A 14878-nucleotide genomic window follows, 5' to 3' on the forward strand; every position below is an offset into this window, starting at 1 on the left:
AACATGAAGATAACGACGAGGCTCAGTTCTACCCCATGGGACTGCAACTGGCTGTCATCACCATAAGTCTGATGTTGGCGGTTTTCTGCGTGGCTTTGGACAACACGGTACAATCTATACCCTCCTATCAAAATCATTATGTAATCACTAACATGTCGAGAAGATCATGGCAGTGGCTATTCCCAAAATCACCGATCAATTCCATGCTCTAGACGATGTCGGCTGGTACGGCTCATCATATCTCTTGACCACTTGCTGTATGTGTGCATCATCGACCCCGTCAGGCGATTCTTGAACGGCGGTGGCTAATCCTCGGACCGCGACGCAACAGCATTCCAGCTTCTGTACGGGAAGCTCTACACTCTCTTCAGCATTAAATGGGTCTTTCTCTCTGCGCTCTTTGTCTTCAAACTGGGCTCTCTCATCTGTGGTGTCGCGCCGGACTCTGTCACTTTGATTGTCGGTCGCGCGATCGCAGGACTGGGGAGCGCAGGCATCTTCACCGGTGCGATGGTGACTTTGGCCCACACGGTCGCCCCGGCGAAAAGGCCGATGTTCTTCAGCATGCTCGGAGGGATGTATGGGATTGCATCTGTCGCTGGGCCTTTGGTAAGTGCGATTAGTCGACCATTCTCCATCAGTCTGTGTAAGCTCCCACAAAGACTAACGTCTGATGCTCTAGATGGGCGGCGTCTTCACTGACCACGCCACCTGGCGGTGGTGTTTCTACATCAACCTTCCCCTCGGCGGAGTCAAGGCCATCGGACTTCTGACACTGCTGCGACTACCCGCAAAACCACAAACCCAGAGAAAATCACTGGTTGCGACACTCAAGGGCCTCGATCCGCTGGGGACCGTCATCTTCGTCCCCGCCATCGTCTGCCTGCTCCTCGCCCTGCAGTGGGGAGGGGTCACATACCTCTGGTCTAGCGGACGCGTGATTGCCTTGTTCGTGATCTTCGCACTGGCGCTTCTGGCATTTGTCGGTCTCCAATTATTCCTCGGAGAAGACGCCACCGTTCCCATTGGCATCGCCCGCCAACGCACCATCGCCTCTGCGTCGCTGTTTGGTCTCTGCATCGGAGGATCATTCTTCACCTTGATCTACTACATCCCCATCTGGGTACTACCCGCTCCTTCCGCTCCTCCCCCCCCCCAAAGCACACCCACAAACTAATTCATGAGGTAGTTCCAAGCGATCCGCAACGTCACCGCCGTCCGCTCCGGAATCAACTCCCTCCCATGATACTCTCCAATGTCGTCGGCATCATCGTCTCCGGCGCCCTGACCACCGCTTTCGGCTACAACGCGCCGTTCTTCCTCCTCAGCAGCGGCATCATGTCCCTGGGCGCGGGGCTAATCATCACCTTCACGGTCGACATCTCGCAAGCCAAATGGGTCGGGTTCCTGTTTTTGTACGGCCTAGGTGTGGGCTTCGGCTTCCAGCAGGGCGGGGTCGCGGCGCAGGCGGTCCTCCCGCTCTCCCAGGTCTCGGTCGGCACGGCCATCGTCATGTTCACGCAGATGCTGGGCGGGTCGCTGTTCGTCTCGGTGGCGGAGAATATCTTCTCCAAGCACTTGATCGCCAATATCGCCGCGCTGGATATTCCCGGATTGAGCCCTGAGGCGGTGGTCGCGGCTGGCGCGACGGGGTTCCGGGCGTTGGTCGGTGCGGAGGATCTGCCAGCGGTTTTGGTCGCGTATAATGATGCGTTGGTGAAGGTGTTTCAGTTGGCGCTGATTTTGGGCTGCTTGAGTCTGTCGGGGGCGGTCGGGGTGGAGTGGCGGAGTATCAGGGGGAAGGAGATCGACATGGCAGCTGCTTGAGGTTTGGCGATTCGCCCCGTAGAGCTCTGCAGCTATCTGTGAAGAGGGATTTGTACACACGATTTGTTTTCTTTCTTCAGATACCATCAACTCCCCCTGCTATTTGAGTTCATCATTCAATTGTGTCCCTGTTGTGGGTGTGCCCGATGGACATGCCGGATTCTGATTTTGACAGCGAATAATAATACATATTAGAAGCATTAGACCGAATGAAAATCGGCGAAGTCTCTATAACAGTGATGATAATGATCGGCGCCCAGGTTTTGCTTCAATATCTGCATGAGTGATCATATTGTAGGTGGCAAGAGGTTCCACTGTGGAAGAAGTATTTTTGGTGCAGGCTGGTATCATGGATTGCCATCGCACTACCTCCCCTTTCCGTAATCCAGCTATGTCCACAAAACCTGGAAGCGACAACTGCTTCTTCTTCTTCTTCTTCTTCTTCTTCTTCATCATCATCATCTTGTTCCTCAGATATTTCTTCCCCAATTATAAATCAATACACATCTCCAACCTGCCTCAAATCTGTGACGATGAAAAGCTCTACTCATCCACCGACGCCGCCGACTCAGCCCCTGCCTGCTCAATAAACTCCTGCCTCAACCACGCGTCCGCCGGCGTGACCCACCACGACACCACCGCAAACACGGTCACGATCGCCATGATAATCGGCGCATCTAACCAAACCAACCACACCAACCATTAGCATATCTCCTCAACCTCAAACCCAGCCTCCGCCCCCACGAGCTCATTTCGGGAAACAGAAAGTCAAACTTACAATTCAACGTCCCCGCCTGAACCGGAAACTCATACGGCGAGAATAAAACCGCCACAACCCACGCATTCCATACAACAGCCACAATCTGGAAGGGTACCCTCCACCGTCCAAGCGACCACTTCGCCTCCAGCTTCTGTTTCCGGGTGAGCGTCAACCGACCGAGACTGATGAGCCCGTACGCCGCAGCGGAGGGAACGCCCGCGGCAGAGACCAGGGAGGTGAACGCCACGGCGGACGGGAGAATCGTGCAGGTGATGAGGGCGGAGACGCCCCATACCACCAGGATGGCGTTGCGGGGCTGGCCCTCCTCGGACACGCGGGAGGTCCACGTGGAGAAGGGGAGGACGCCGTCGCGGGCGACCGCGAAGACGAGGCGCGAGGCGGCCGTGATGGCGATGGCGGTGTTGAGCCATAGCGCTGTCACGGAGAGCACGTTCATGACGATGTGGCCGCCGCGGCCGAGGACGACGGCGTAGAGTGGGACGAAGGGTTGCGGGGCGTCGTAGGAGAAGAGGATGTCGATTGGGGGCTGATGGGGGGTAAAAGGTTAGCTGAGGGTTCCTCTGGAATAATTGGGGACTCGTGTGGCTGACGTACGGATGTGAAGAGGAACAGAATGACGGCTGTGAAGCCTAGCACGCCGCTGATGACCGTGCTCCAGAAGATACCCTTCGCTGCGTTGAGGGACGCGTTCTTCGTCTCTTCCGCGACATGACCTGAGGCATCGAATCCGATGAGAATCCCGGCGGTTGCGAGGTACGAGAGACACCAGTTCCATCCGGCTGGCGCACCGGTGCCGTTATATGTGGTCATAAAAGCTTCGTGGGCGGTTCGGAGGCCGTAGGTATTGTGGGCGCCCACCGGGAGCCAGATGAGATTTAGGATGAAGTCCAGGAACACGGCGCCTGTCGATAGCCAGAAGACGTATCGAAATATCCGGGCTGAGGGTTATTAGTTCTCCAATCTGTCGCCTAGTCGGTGACTTACGTGAGGCAAGGTTGATCCACGCTGCCAATGCTAACATCACTTCCGTGCAGATCCATTGCAGCGCACGGAACTTGATGTTCCCTGTGTCGGTGGGAAAGTCGACTTCAAAGACGGTCAATTCCTATTGATTGTCAGGTTGCATGATCCGGAATATATTCAAAAGTGTCGAACTCACAGATAGCATATAGTTGACAGTGGACTGGGTGTTGCCTGCATCTGTCAGCGCGATCGAGTGAACCTTGTGACGATACATACTGGCACAGAACGTCGTCCAGGCGGTCGTACTCCACCAAGCGACGATAAATCCGAACAAGCGCCCGAACCGACGCCCTCCAGCCTCCGCAGCCCAGAGGTAGATTGAACCTGCTGTTGGGGCTGCGGAGCAAACCTCTGCAATGACGGCTGCAGTGATGAAGGTGAACACACAAGTCACGATATAACTCGTCCTGAAATTGTTTCAGCACGGAATCATGAGTCGAGGAATACGAAACACACCAGTAGGCGAGAGGCCCCCCTGCCGCGATGCCAGTGGATAACGTGACGCGAACGCCGCCGACAAAGTACAAGGCCGCTACAAAGTTCTAAGTCAATTTCTGCCCTCCGTGACCAGGCAGTGACACTCACCGAATGAGGTGGAGAAGTTCTCGAAGAGTGAGTAGCTTCGATGGAGAACCTGGAACTGTCAACACCAGCCATCTTTGGCGTTCTTCGTCTACTACCTGTTTGTATCCGAGGCGCTCCTATGATTCATGAGTATGATGATCCTGGCTGACAACTTATGGTGAACAACTAACCAGCGCAACCTCATCGCTTTTATTCGTCTCAACGACCGTCGAGGTCGAATCACTCTTGGACGTCATGGCTCAATGTTGCGCTCGTTTTGGTCCCCTAGAAAATCGAAATGAAATTTTGGCACTGGCAGAGCCTGCAGACACGCCTCGTATTAAACATCGGACCCTTGTTGGCCAGCCGGTCATCACGACCTAAAACGTGCATTAGACCGAACCAACGGGCTGGATCACGCCTTTTTGCCCCGCTTTATTCCACGTGGATGACGCCTTATATGCATGCTGAGTCGTGAAGGTCAATTTTTGTGTGGTCTATTGCGCCATTGTGTGACAAGCCGAGGTGATGAAGTGACATTGCGGGTGCGGATGACGCGATCTCCGTGCGGGACCCAGAAGCCTAACTACTCACGTATCGGACAGAATCCCTGAATTACATGCGGTGAAGAATCCTGTTTTGCACAGTCCATGATGGGTATACACAATTCTCGGGATCCGCGGCCGGGGTTGACATATATTATCTGTTGCACGGGTCGGGAGAACAGGTGCAAGCAAGATACAACATGGACTTGATCATATCGATTGCTTTGGTAGCGTTAGCTGCGACTATCGCTTGGGTGAGTACAGGCCATCAACAAATCCCAGGCTGATTTATTTGACTGATTCTTAAGCTCGTATACACTTACTTCCTCTCCCCTTTGGCCTCCATCCCTAATGCAGGAATTCTGGCTCCCGTCTCCCGTCTACTCTGGGAGTTTCCCACCGAGTATCAAGGCAAAATCACGCTGGAGTTACCCAAACTTCACCAAAGGCTTGGTACGACTGCCATACCAAGACTGGAAACCCATCTGACTCCGTGGAACCATACTTAGGTCCCCTCGTCCGGATCGGGCCCAACCAGATCTCATTCTACTCCCTGGATATCTACAAGACAGTGCATGCACCGAATAGCCCGTTCGTCAAAGACCCTCGCGTCTATAACCAATTCGTCCAGGATGGCCGCCCTGCGCTGTTTTCGATCACGTAAGGTCTCCGACGATATCTGCGTGATTCGTCAGCTGACTCGCAAATACGACGAAGTGACACGAAGGAACATGCCCAGCGTCGACGTCACATGGGTATCCTTTTCAATCGTAGCAAGGTTCCCGCGTTGACCGAGATGATGCTGGAGCAGATCGATAAGTGGATCGTGTGTTTGAGTCTGGCCAAGATAAAAGGGCCTATTGATCTCGGACCGTCTTGTCGCGCCTTAGAGTCAGATATTGTTTGTGCGTGTTCGCGATACTACTTCTCAGCATTAGCTAACGCTAGTACGTAGCATCATTTGCTTTTGGGAATGCCATTGGGGGAATTGACTCTCTTCAAAACGGAGGTGAGCTTGCGGTCATTAAGGAAAATGATCTCAAGTCCTCGAAGATGCCAGTGGTATGTAGCGACGGCAGGATCCAACTCCTCCACTGCTAATGCCATCATATCCAGTATATGAACTTCCCGCTTGCTGTTGGTCTATGGCACTCGGTCGCAGCCTGGATTTACCGACTCTCCGGCTGGGAGGTATCCTCGGTGATTAGCTCGCAGCGCTTCGACAAGGCATATCCTCCTTCATGAACAAGGTACCGTGCATGGTCACTAACGGAAGACAGTGGGCCGATTCCCAACTCATCGCAACGAAAGACAGTGAGAAGGCGCCCCGTCTATCCTTCCTGAAAGTCATGGCCGGGGCCAGAGTGTCCGAGCAGTCCGCACTCTCGGAAGCCAAGGAGATGCTCGGTCCCGGCACCGATACAACGTCCGCTACACTGGCTCACATCATATACGCACTGTCGCTCAACCAATCCTTCCAAGCGGGGCTAGTGGCCGAGCTGGACGCTTCCGGATGGCCCAGCGATATGTCCGTCCTGGAAGCCATCCCCTGCTTGGTAGCCTGCGTCAAAGAGGGAATCAGATGGACCGGGGCCGCCGCCGCAATGCTTCCGCGCATTGTGCCGCGCGGGGGATCTTCGCTGGTGGGGAAGTATCTTCCGGAAGGGGTAAGTCCACCAGGATCAATATTTTCTTCACGCTGAAACTTCCAACTAATGCACCAACACTAGACGATGATCTCCAGTTCCCCGATCTGGTATCTCCGCGACGAGACCGCATTCCCGGACCCCGAACGTTATAGGCCTGGCCGGTGGCTCGTCCAGGAAAAGAACGACACGACGTCGCGGCGAGATGACTACTACATCCCGTTCTCCAAGGGCGCGTCTACGTGTATCGGCAATCAGTAGGTATCTTCCATGCATCACATGAGGGGAAAAGAGAATAACCTTTCGCTGGCACAGCTTTGCATACCTCGAGCTATACCTGTCCCTCTCGCGGCTGCTCAAGCGATACTCCATCCACCCGGCAGATCTGCCCGGTGCTAATGCTTCGGATCACGAAGCTGTCCTTCCACCGCGACGGGAGTGGGTTGCTGCTGTGCCGATGAATCGGCTAGAGGTGGTTCTACAGGAAAGGTCATAGCAGGTACCTATTCAGCTCTATGTGTGGTAGTTACGCGAGTCAGAACCCTCTCATAGTCCCCAAATCTGCACATAGTATCGTCCTGCTATGCTTGTGACTACCGCCGCCTCGCTGGCACAAAATGGATCGGCACGGATGGAATCATCAACCGATTAGGATTTACTAGTCCAATAAACTAAACTCTGCTCTCTGCTATATATACCAAGGCAATCAAAGTTCTCAATTCAATCTGCAGAGGGATATCGTAGCCCCCTGCAGGGATTCCATTCCACCAGACCACCTTCTATTGCTTGACTATTTGACATCTGTCTGATTACGATCGCAGCCCCGGCAGTCAAGATAATAACGAAGATTGTGGGGAAGCTTTATGATTGAAGTTCATCCAAAAGAGACAAGAATGGATTCATGCGGGTTTATCACGTAGGCTATATGGAACGATTTTTGAATTCTCGATGGTCAAAATATCGGAGTTCTCAAGGTGAATCGCCTCGGATCACGTGGGCTGGATCACTCCGGAACGCTGACACGCCCCCCTCCCTCCCTCTAAATCTACGCCGCGGCCGTAGCCTATATAATAAAAATATATATGAACTGCTGCAGATAATTCTGCTTACTTTTTTTAGAAAAGACAATAAGTATAAGAACGAGCGGAATCGACCATTTAAGCTAGGAGTGAAGAATGAGGTAACGAGTATAAGAACCAATTTGAGCTGTCCATCTCGACAGGGATTATCTCTTAAATATATGCCATCCTACCTGTAAAAACTTCTCATTGAATCTTCTCTCTTCAAATTATGGCTGCTGCAGTATCGGTTAGCTGGATATCGAGAGGGAAGCAAAAAAGAAGGTTCAGGTGATCTGACCCGAAGAGAGGTGGGCTTTTCTCCCCCCGATCCGCGCACAAATTACTAGGTAGTCAAGAGCGGTAGTAGTTGGTTTGAGAGCAGATCGAGTCGAGCTCACTTCTCTGCCATCTTAGTATTGGAAATGGGTGCAGGTATCTTGCATTTCGACACGAGTGATACAATATGAACTCTGACGAGCGAAGACGGCCAGAACTGTGGACTGTGAGCTAATCACCGAACAATGTGAGCCTGGGATATGGAAACTCGGGTATTGAGAAGCATAGGGATACATGTCTATACGCACATGAAGAGGTTGTTACTGTCTGTCAAAAGACTGATGACAGAAGGTCTGGATGCAGGATGACAGAGGGAGTGGGTGGAATGGGAGAGAACGGGGAGATACAGTGGACAGATGAAGAGTGCCAGTGTGCACTCATTCATCGGACTCGGGGCCTAGCGCCAAAGCTCACAAGCAATTTACTAGGTAGTATGGATCATGTAAGTTCTATGCCGGAATACTCCAATGTCAGTGCTCAGGCTTTACTAAGTAGCTCACACGCTCACACTGCGCAGCTGACAAATCATTACTAATAGCTACCGTCATCTGGAGAGGCTAACGGTTTCATATGATATAGAGTCCAGCTTTGATACGGAATAAATCAGTTTCATCATCTATTCCACCTGAATTCCACTTAAGTATGGCTACCGATACTCCAGCAACTGCTCGACAATGGTCCGTCATGGGCCAGGATGGGATCGAATCCCTGATATATGGCGAAGTCCCAGTACCAGCGTTACGCGAGCACGAGGTTCTTGTTCAGAGTGCGTCAGTGAGCTCCTTTACCTGCCTCCATCAACTAATGCAGTCATAGTCCGAGGTGCCTCTCTCAATGTACGTTCCCGAGCCTATACCCCTGCGCGCGGCTCGCTGAGAATGATAGCCCCGTGATGTGATGATCAGTCGCGGGAACTACCCCTGGACCGTCAAGCCGGGCGTTGTGCCTGGATCGGATGGCGCGGGCGTTGTCTTATCCGTCGGCAAGAACGTGACTCGGTTCCAGCCTGGAGATAGAGTGATTACCATGCTCAATCGAAAGCACATCACCGGCTCTTTGAACGCGGAAATCGCGCAGTATGGCACAGGTGCCTCGGTTGACGGTGTCTTTCGTTCAGCTGGCGCCTTCGACGAGCAAGCATTGGTTGCGATGCCGGATGGCTTAAGCTTTGTTCAAGCTGCCACGCTGAGCTGTGCGGGGCTGACGGCTTGGAATGCGCTGTTTGGGCTACCTGGGAAGCAGGTTACGGCGGGACAATGGGTTCTAGTTCAAGGCACAGGTTCAGCTACTACCCTCCATCGTCCGATGCTGTCATATTCTGACACTCACTGGCATAGGCGGCGTCAGCCTTTTTGCGCTCCAGTTCGCGAGATCCATTGGTGCCAGGATCATCGCAACCACCAGCTCTCCCGATAAAGTCGAATTCCTCCGCGAGCTCGGCGCCGATCATGTCATCAACTATCAAACAACCCCAAAGTGGGGAGCCTTGGCTAAAGAACTGACAGGTGGTTGCGGAGTGGACCTCGTCGTCGACATCGCCGGCCCAACCACCTTGAGGGAGAGCGCAGCATGCGTCAAGCTGGACGGTACAATCGCGGTGGTCGGGATCGCTGGTGGCAGGCCGGAAGGGCAGGAGATGCCCAGTTTGCTCGAGGCCTGGCTGAATCTGTATACTGCGCGTGGGGTTTGGGTTGGTAGTCGGGTGCAGATGGAGGAAATGTGCCGTTGGATCCACGCACACCCTGACTTCCGGCCTGTTCTCAATTCCAAGGCCTTCACGCTTAGCCAGCTAAAGGAGGCCTACGAGTATGTGGCTTCCGGGAAGAGTCTGGGGAAAGTGTATGTGGAGGTTGACTGAGACCAGCGATGCTTTATATTGTGAAGGTAGAATGATAGGTCAATTAAGTATGGTTATGCGCTTCTACAGTACCTACGCCTCATAGGATTCACAGCTTACTGAATTACCTTATCACGACTTCAATTCGTGCTCAGCAGGCAAGCAGGAGTGGAAGGTGGGGAGATGGAGCAATGGGGGAATTCCTTCCCCAGCATCAGTGCTCACACTGCGCTTGCCTTCCATTCACCAGTGCTGGTTCCTTCCTCCACTGCCCAGCAACAACGGCTGTTTACCTACTTTATCTACTTCTTCTCCCTCCACTCTCCCCTTCTCTTCTTTTCTTCTTCTCCTCCCCATACCGCTTGATTCTCTTGATGCTAGTATCGTTTCTAACGCTCTACGATCTTCAAGATGTTCTCTCGTGCGTTCTCCCGTGTTCCCCTGCTCTCTTCCTTTGTTTCTTCTTCTTCTTCTTCGCCGAAGGAGGGTCCGGTACACCCTTCTGAAGCAGCCACTCCTTCTGTTTCCTTTTTGCAGCCTGTGACTCGTGTTTTCTCTGCTTGTTCGTCCTTCTTTTTGCCTGTGCGTTCTCTCGAAGGCGCGTCCCCTCGTTCGATCCTGGTGAAGCCTGTGGACGGCGACGTCCGCAAGGTGAAGCCGAAGAAGAAGGTCTCGTGGGCGGAGACCAACACTGTCACTACCGTTTCTCGATGGCTCGTTCCTGGCGTTAACGTCTGGAGTGATGAGGATCTGACCGATCCGTCCATTCGTGAATTTGATATGGTGAGTACTCGTCCGAGTACTCCCGTCCGCTCATTTAACCCTCATGCTTTGGGGGCTCTGGCCTTGCTTGGTCTCTGTGTCTTTCCTTTGATCACGATGTACATCGAGTCAATCTTTTGATTTGTTTGATATCTGGTTTTGGTTGTTTTTGTCCGACCTGGTCACTCCTTTGGTTCTATCGTTGGCAACGTCTTGTTTTCTGTTTATATGTGGCTTTTCTTGTCCGACCTGGTCACTCCTTACCACTTTCTGCTTTTCTTTCTCCTGTCCGACCTGGTCATTCCTTTGAGTCTATGGTTGCCAATGTCTTGTTTTTTGGTTAATATGTGGCTTTACTGTCCGACCTAGTCACTCCTTTGCCACTTTTTGTTTTTGTTCTCTGTCCGACCTGGTCATTCCTTTGAGTCTCAGGCTGCTTTTGTCTTGTTTTCTGTTTATATGTGGCTTACCCCTGTCCGACCTGGTCACTCCTTGCCACTTTTTTTCCTTTCCCCCCACACTCCTTTGGGCCTGGTTGTACCGGAACCAGGTCGGTTATTGCTTACTGAACAGCAGATCGAACGGCCCGCGGCGATACCCCCCCGAGACGCGGTACCGGACGCCTGTGTTGGATAGATACTTTCGAAAATCTAGTATGTGCTACTATGTTTGCAAGCGAGCACAGCTCACCATGTGTTGCAGCTTGGATGACGTCTATCCCACCGAGAGGCGACGCTTGTGTTGGATAGATATTTCCGAAAATCTGGTATGTATCACTACTCTTGCTAGCGGACACAGCTAATCATATGCTGCAGCTTGGATGACAGATGATCCTACCGCAAGGCGACGGTGTTTTTGGATTACGAGTTTGAGGCTTGGGTGTGTAATACTGTCTTCTTTGGCTTTCGAACTGCAATTGACCTGTCCTCGAAAAACAGATTGTATCAAGTTGGACTGTACGAGGTTTCCTTTGTCTTTTCCTTTCGTCTGGGATAAATTGGGGCGTTCTTGCTTATTATTTACTGCGTTGTGCTTCTACCTTTGTCCGACCTGGTCATTCTTTTCAGTATGGATTTTAAATTTCTTCTCTGGTTGTATATAGTTATACTTCTGTCCGACCTGGCCATTCCTTACTGCGCTGCCTGCAATATACATGTGGCCTGCTTCGATGCTACTGCAACGTTCCGTTGAATATTAGTAGTTTGTTCATGACTTGAAACGAAGACAAGTGTAAGAAGACTTCAAGCTCGACAGTCAAGTCGTCCCTCACTGGCAGAACTACTCTAGCTCTTACTCCCAGTGCTAAAGCTGTATCATGTGTACCTAGTGAACTGGGCTAGTTAGGAAGGGCTTACCTGCTAGCTTACCCGCTAGTTTACCCAGACGACCAGATCGCCGCCCGTGTGTTTCCGGCTTGTATTTGTACTGTACAAGATCCTTTCGCCTGCTTGGAGAGTAGTCAAAACCAAGCCCAGATGCTTTTTCAGCTCTAGGAGTTACTAGATTCTAGTTTTAAGAATGAGTTCTTGTTGACTACAGAATCTAGTATCGTGGCAGGGTACAAAGGGGTGAGTAGGGCATTACGAAGAGAAAACAAAAGTACTCCAGCAGCGGAGATAAAGCAACCACGGAACAGGTTCCGTAAGTCTTCAGTGTTCAATCCAAGGGCTGGCTAGGTATATATCAAGTAGAATGTGCAGATAGTACATACGACCACAGGGTGTGGAAAACAGGGCTTCCCGTCCGCTCAGCCGTACTTAAGCCACACGCCGGGAGGTTAGTAGTTGGGTGGGTGACCACCAGCGAATCCCTTCTGTTGTATGTTTTTCTTTCCTTTTTATCCTTTTGCCTGCCTGGCCCTTTGCCCTTCTTTGAGCTCTAATTTTTCAGGTGCATGCCTGGCCACGCACTGAAGTGGTTTTGCTTTTGTTTTCAATTCATCCAATTGAGTACCTACCTAGTATAAGTAGGGTAGCGGTACGATACATGACCGCGCAGTAACCGGGCACTTTAATACCAGCCGATTGGGCTTCGGCCGCTCTGCGCCTACTCCTAGGCATTCAGGCCGATTGGGCAAGTGGCACTACACGGATACAGGGCATGTTATTATCTCTACAGTTACCATGCTCAGTGACTAAGGCCATCCATGTTCCAGATCTGAACCGGTCAATATGAAGATCATTTGTCTTCACCCTTGGTACAGTCACAAGCTCCCATCCACCACGACAACGGGATATGCATCCGCTAAGTCTTTGGTTCTAGGGGAGCATCTGCCGAGATCTTCGAGAGACAATTGTCCTTTCTCTGCGCCTTGATCGGCGAGTCCCATGAATATGTCTTCCTCGATGGCCCGGTTTCGTGTGGGCCCGCGAACGGTGTGTCGTCAGCTCCCATTCACTGCGTCTAAAGTTGATAGTCCATGGCTTACTGATGGGCTGACGATCCCATATGCTACACAGGCATTCCTCCCGATATGCCGGGTCCCTTCTACAACTGGTATGATGGGCTGTCCTCCTCACAAGTGAAAGAAGCGCACGACCTTGTGATGGATGTCATCGAAGCCGAAGGCCCTTTTGATGGAGTCATTGGCTTCAGTCAAGGAGCGTCCCTCGCCCTGTCCATTCTCTATCATCATGAGATAATCCATCCCCACCGACCCCCACCATTTCGCTTTGCGGTGCTTTTCTGTGCAGTCCTGTCCATCTCTCCGGATCCGATGTTCAACAAGGACCTCATCGGCAAATATGCCCGGTATTACAAACAGGCGAAGCAGGACAAAAGGGAAAGCGATGAGAAGAAGGACGATGATCCGCCGACAACGGGGGAGCCGTTTGAGCTTGGTCTCTTCCACCCGCAGGATGAGAGCGCCACACACAAGAAAGCATCGAGACTCAAGAACCACCACCACCACCACCACCGGGCAATGCTGCTGTTACCGGGCCAAAAAGCTGCCCTGGTCCGAGAGCTTGTCACGCTCGTTCGCCAGCTCGCGGAACATGGAGGTGACCACAACCATGCCGCGCGGACGCAGTGGAATACGCGCGGTGGGGGGGAAAGGGTTCCCGCGGGTTTATCATCCTCTTATGAACACGCAGCGGATCTCCATCCCGACCGTTCATATCATCGGCCGGTCGGACCCGCTGCGACGCCATGGGGAGTTGCAGGCAAGGCTTTGCAGCAAGAATCTGACCCGGGTCGTGGAATTCGAGGGCGCTCATAAAGTGCCTCACAAGGGGAATGACTTGCAGGCGGTGCTTAGAGCTGTGGAATGGGCTATGCGAATGGCACAGATGCGTTGATGAGGTCGGATGGCAGGTAAAGGGAGGTAGGTGGGTTTACTTGCGCAGCTTTGACATTTCAACGCGCTGTACCCTTGTCTTCTACCAAGATCAGATTTATCAAAACCAATTTACTAGTCGTACTAGATGCTGAGTTGCTGATCTAGTAAGAGGTCACTGGAGTCAATACATACTGAGTTCTACCATGTCTCCGCTACTATCAATGCAGCTACCCAGTAATTACCCAGAGAGTATTCAAAGCGTACTCACACTCCCGATAAAGCTACCAATAGACACCTATCACTGCAGTACAAAGGCGGCCATCCGCTCCAACCAAACTTCTAAATTCATGATGCTCCACAAACCATATCTAGGAAAAGGACGCAATCGCATTGAAGTACGCGACATCAATCTCAGCGATTTCCGAGGCGATGGTAGCCTTGTCTGCCGTGGTGACCTTCACCTGAGCCTCAGTGGAAAGTTTATTGGTGAGGTTCTGAAGCGAGTGAAGGTCTGCCAACACAATGCTGACCACTCCGGCAGAGGTGAAGCCAGGCTTCTATTTCCATCGGTGAGTTTTGCTGCCATTTTACATCTTCGGACAAACACAAAGGAGAAAAAGAGATAGCAGACGCGTAGGTGAGTGAAATATACCTGGTCAACCAATTTGCCTAGGATACCGACAATTTCAGGTTCAAGGCCAACCAGAGAGGTTGTGACGCTGGCACTATCCCCCGTCGCATATGTGTTCGAGGCGACCACGTCGGTGATGGCTTGATTCAAGCCGTTTTCTAGGGCGATCTCAGCGTATTGAACAGTCACAGCTCCGGTGAGGGTGCCGTCGAAGCTATCGAGGGTGGTGCTGAGGGCGTTGATGTCGGTTCCGATTCCGTGGAGTTCGCTCAAGACAGTGCCTGCATCGCGTCTGTGGAGAGGCGTTGCCAGAGCACTGGTAGCGAGAAGCAGAACAGAGAGTTGTCTTGCGATCATTGCGGTTCGTGCGTGCTGGGCGTGTTGCTTTGGACTTTAACGGCTTGTAGTATTCCTGAACTGTGTTCTCTTCTTCCTTTTATCTGATAGGTGCTGGGGATGTAGCCCAATGTTCCAGTAGAAAGAAGATATAAATACTTTCCCTCGTCGTCATTCTAAAACAAATGTTACTGTTGTATAGTCAATGGCACACATACCCAATCAAGATCGACCAAGGCGTATCCAGGC

General features: G+C 52.1%; 8 protein-coding genes across 8 annotated transcripts; 5 read left to right on the plus strand and 3 right to left on the minus strand.

Moving 5' to 3' along the window:
- Positions 1 to 35: 35 nt before the first annotated feature.
- Positions 36 to 1827, plus strand: BO72DRAFT_479371 (MDR family MFS transporter; the record flags this gene model as incomplete). The annotated part of the gene is made up of 5 exons (XM_040947577.1): positions 36 to 107; positions 164 to 257; positions 332 to 609; positions 683 to 1123; positions 1186 to 1827. The coding sequence occupies 5 exons, from the start codon at positions 36 to 38 to the stop codon at positions 1825 to 1827; spliced, it is 1527 nt and encodes a 508-aa protein (XP_040798692.1).
- Positions 1828 to 2370: 543 nt separating this feature from the next.
- Positions 2371 to 4452, minus strand: BO72DRAFT_498900 (amino acid permease; the record flags this gene model as incomplete). Its single annotated transcript, XM_040948806.1, has 10 exons — positions 2371 to 2504; positions 2606 to 3134; positions 3203 to 3546; positions 3593 to 3713; positions 3768 to 3802; positions 3848 to 4038; positions 4088 to 4163; positions 4217 to 4265; positions 4312 to 4332; positions 4387 to 4452. The coding sequence occupies 10 exons, from the start codon at positions 4450 to 4452 to the stop codon at positions 2371 to 2373; spliced, it is 1566 nt and encodes a 521-aa protein (XP_040798693.1).
- A 297-nt stretch (positions 4453 to 4749) lies between these two features.
- BO72DRAFT_515560 (cytochrome P450) lies at positions 4750 to 6961 on the plus strand. Its single transcript, XM_040949554.1, has 9 exons — positions 4750 to 4994; positions 5049 to 5193; positions 5250 to 5400; positions 5458 to 5645; positions 5696 to 5802; positions 5857 to 5940; positions 6021 to 6407; positions 6471 to 6643; positions 6702 to 6961. The coding sequence occupies exons 1-9, from the start codon at positions 4941 to 4943 to the stop codon at positions 6880 to 6882; spliced, it is 1470 nt and encodes a 489-aa protein (XP_040798694.1). The 5' UTR covers positions 4750 to 4940; the 3' UTR covers positions 6883 to 6961.
- A 646-nt stretch (positions 6962 to 7607) lies between these two features.
- Positions 7608 to 8219, minus strand: BO72DRAFT_198444 (uncharacterized protein). Its single transcript, XM_040939573.1, has 3 exons — positions 8032 to 8219; positions 7746 to 7940; positions 7608 to 7683 (listed from the first exon to the last, which is right to left on the minus strand). Exons 1-2 carry the CDS (start codon positions 8166 to 8168, stop codon positions 7799 to 7801), a joined length of 279 nt encoding a protein of 92 aa, XP_040798695.1. The 5' UTR covers positions 8169 to 8219; the 3' UTR covers positions 7608 to 7683; positions 7746 to 7798.
- Positions 8220 to 8425: 206 nt separating this feature from the next.
- On the plus strand, positions 8426 to 9641 carry BO72DRAFT_434824 (zinc-dependent alcohol dehydrogenase family protein; the record flags this gene model as incomplete). The annotated part of the gene is made up of 4 exons (XM_040943258.1): positions 8426 to 8549; positions 8600 to 8619; positions 8669 to 9062; positions 9121 to 9641. 4 exons carry the CDS (start codon positions 8426 to 8428, stop codon positions 9639 to 9641), a joined length of 1059 nt encoding a protein of 352 aa, XP_040798696.1.
- Positions 9642 to 10031: 390 nt separating this feature from the next.
- BO72DRAFT_498903 (uncharacterized protein) lies at positions 10032 to 10523 on the plus strand (the record flags this gene model as incomplete). Its single annotated transcript, XM_040948807.1, has 1 exon — positions 10032 to 10523. One exon carries the CDS (start codon positions 10032 to 10034, stop codon positions 10521 to 10523), a length of 492 nt encoding a protein of 163 aa, XP_040798697.1.
- Positions 10524 to 12553: 2030 nt separating this feature from the next.
- Positions 12554 to 13681, plus strand: BO72DRAFT_470695 (uncharacterized protein; the record flags this gene model as incomplete). Its single annotated transcript, XM_040947043.1, has 4 exons — positions 12554 to 12579; positions 12645 to 12757; positions 12842 to 13440; positions 13478 to 13681. 4 exons carry the CDS (start codon positions 12554 to 12556, stop codon positions 13679 to 13681), a joined length of 942 nt encoding a protein of 313 aa, XP_040798698.1.
- A 349-nt stretch (positions 13682 to 14030) lies between these two features.
- Positions 14031 to 14877, minus strand: BO72DRAFT_530017 (cell wall mannoprotein 1 family protein; the record flags this gene model as incomplete). Its single annotated transcript, XM_040950273.1, has 2 exons — positions 14315 to 14877; positions 14031 to 14219 (listed from the first exon to the last, which is right to left on the minus strand). The coding sequence occupies exons 1-2, from the start codon at positions 14648 to 14650 to the stop codon at positions 14031 to 14033; spliced, it is 525 nt and encodes a 174-aa protein (XP_040798699.1). The 5' UTR covers positions 14651 to 14877.
- Position 14878: the final 1 nt, after the last annotated feature.

Source organism: Aspergillus fijiensis (genome assembly GCF_003184825.1).
Source record: "Aspergillus fijiensis CBS 313.89 unplaced genomic scaffold BO72scaffold_46, whole genome shotgun sequence".
Lineage (NCBI taxonomy): Eukaryota > Fungi > Ascomycota > Eurotiomycetes > Eurotiales > Aspergillaceae > Aspergillus > Aspergillus fijiensis.

Coding starts and splice junctions, on each gene's coding strand:
- BO72DRAFT_515560 (XM_040949554.1), top strand. CDS start 4,941: ATGGACTTGATCATATCGATTGCTTTGGTAGCGTTAGCTGCGACTATC. Junction 5,803..5,856: donor AGTCCTCGAAGATGCCAGTG/GTATGTAGCGAC, acceptor CATCATATCCAG/TATATGAACTTCCCGCTTGC. Junction 6,408..6,470: donor GGAAGTATCTTCCGGAAGGG/GTAAGTCCACCA, acceptor CACCAACACTAG/ACGATGATCTCCAGTTCCCC.
- BO72DRAFT_198444 (XM_040939573.1), bottom strand. CDS start 8,168: ATGAATGAGTGCACACTGGCACTCTTCATCTGTCCACTGTATCTCCCC. Junction 7,941..8,031: donor GACAGTAACAACCTCTTCAT/GTGCGTATAGAC, acceptor CACAGTCCACAG/TTCTGGCCGTCTTCGCTCGT.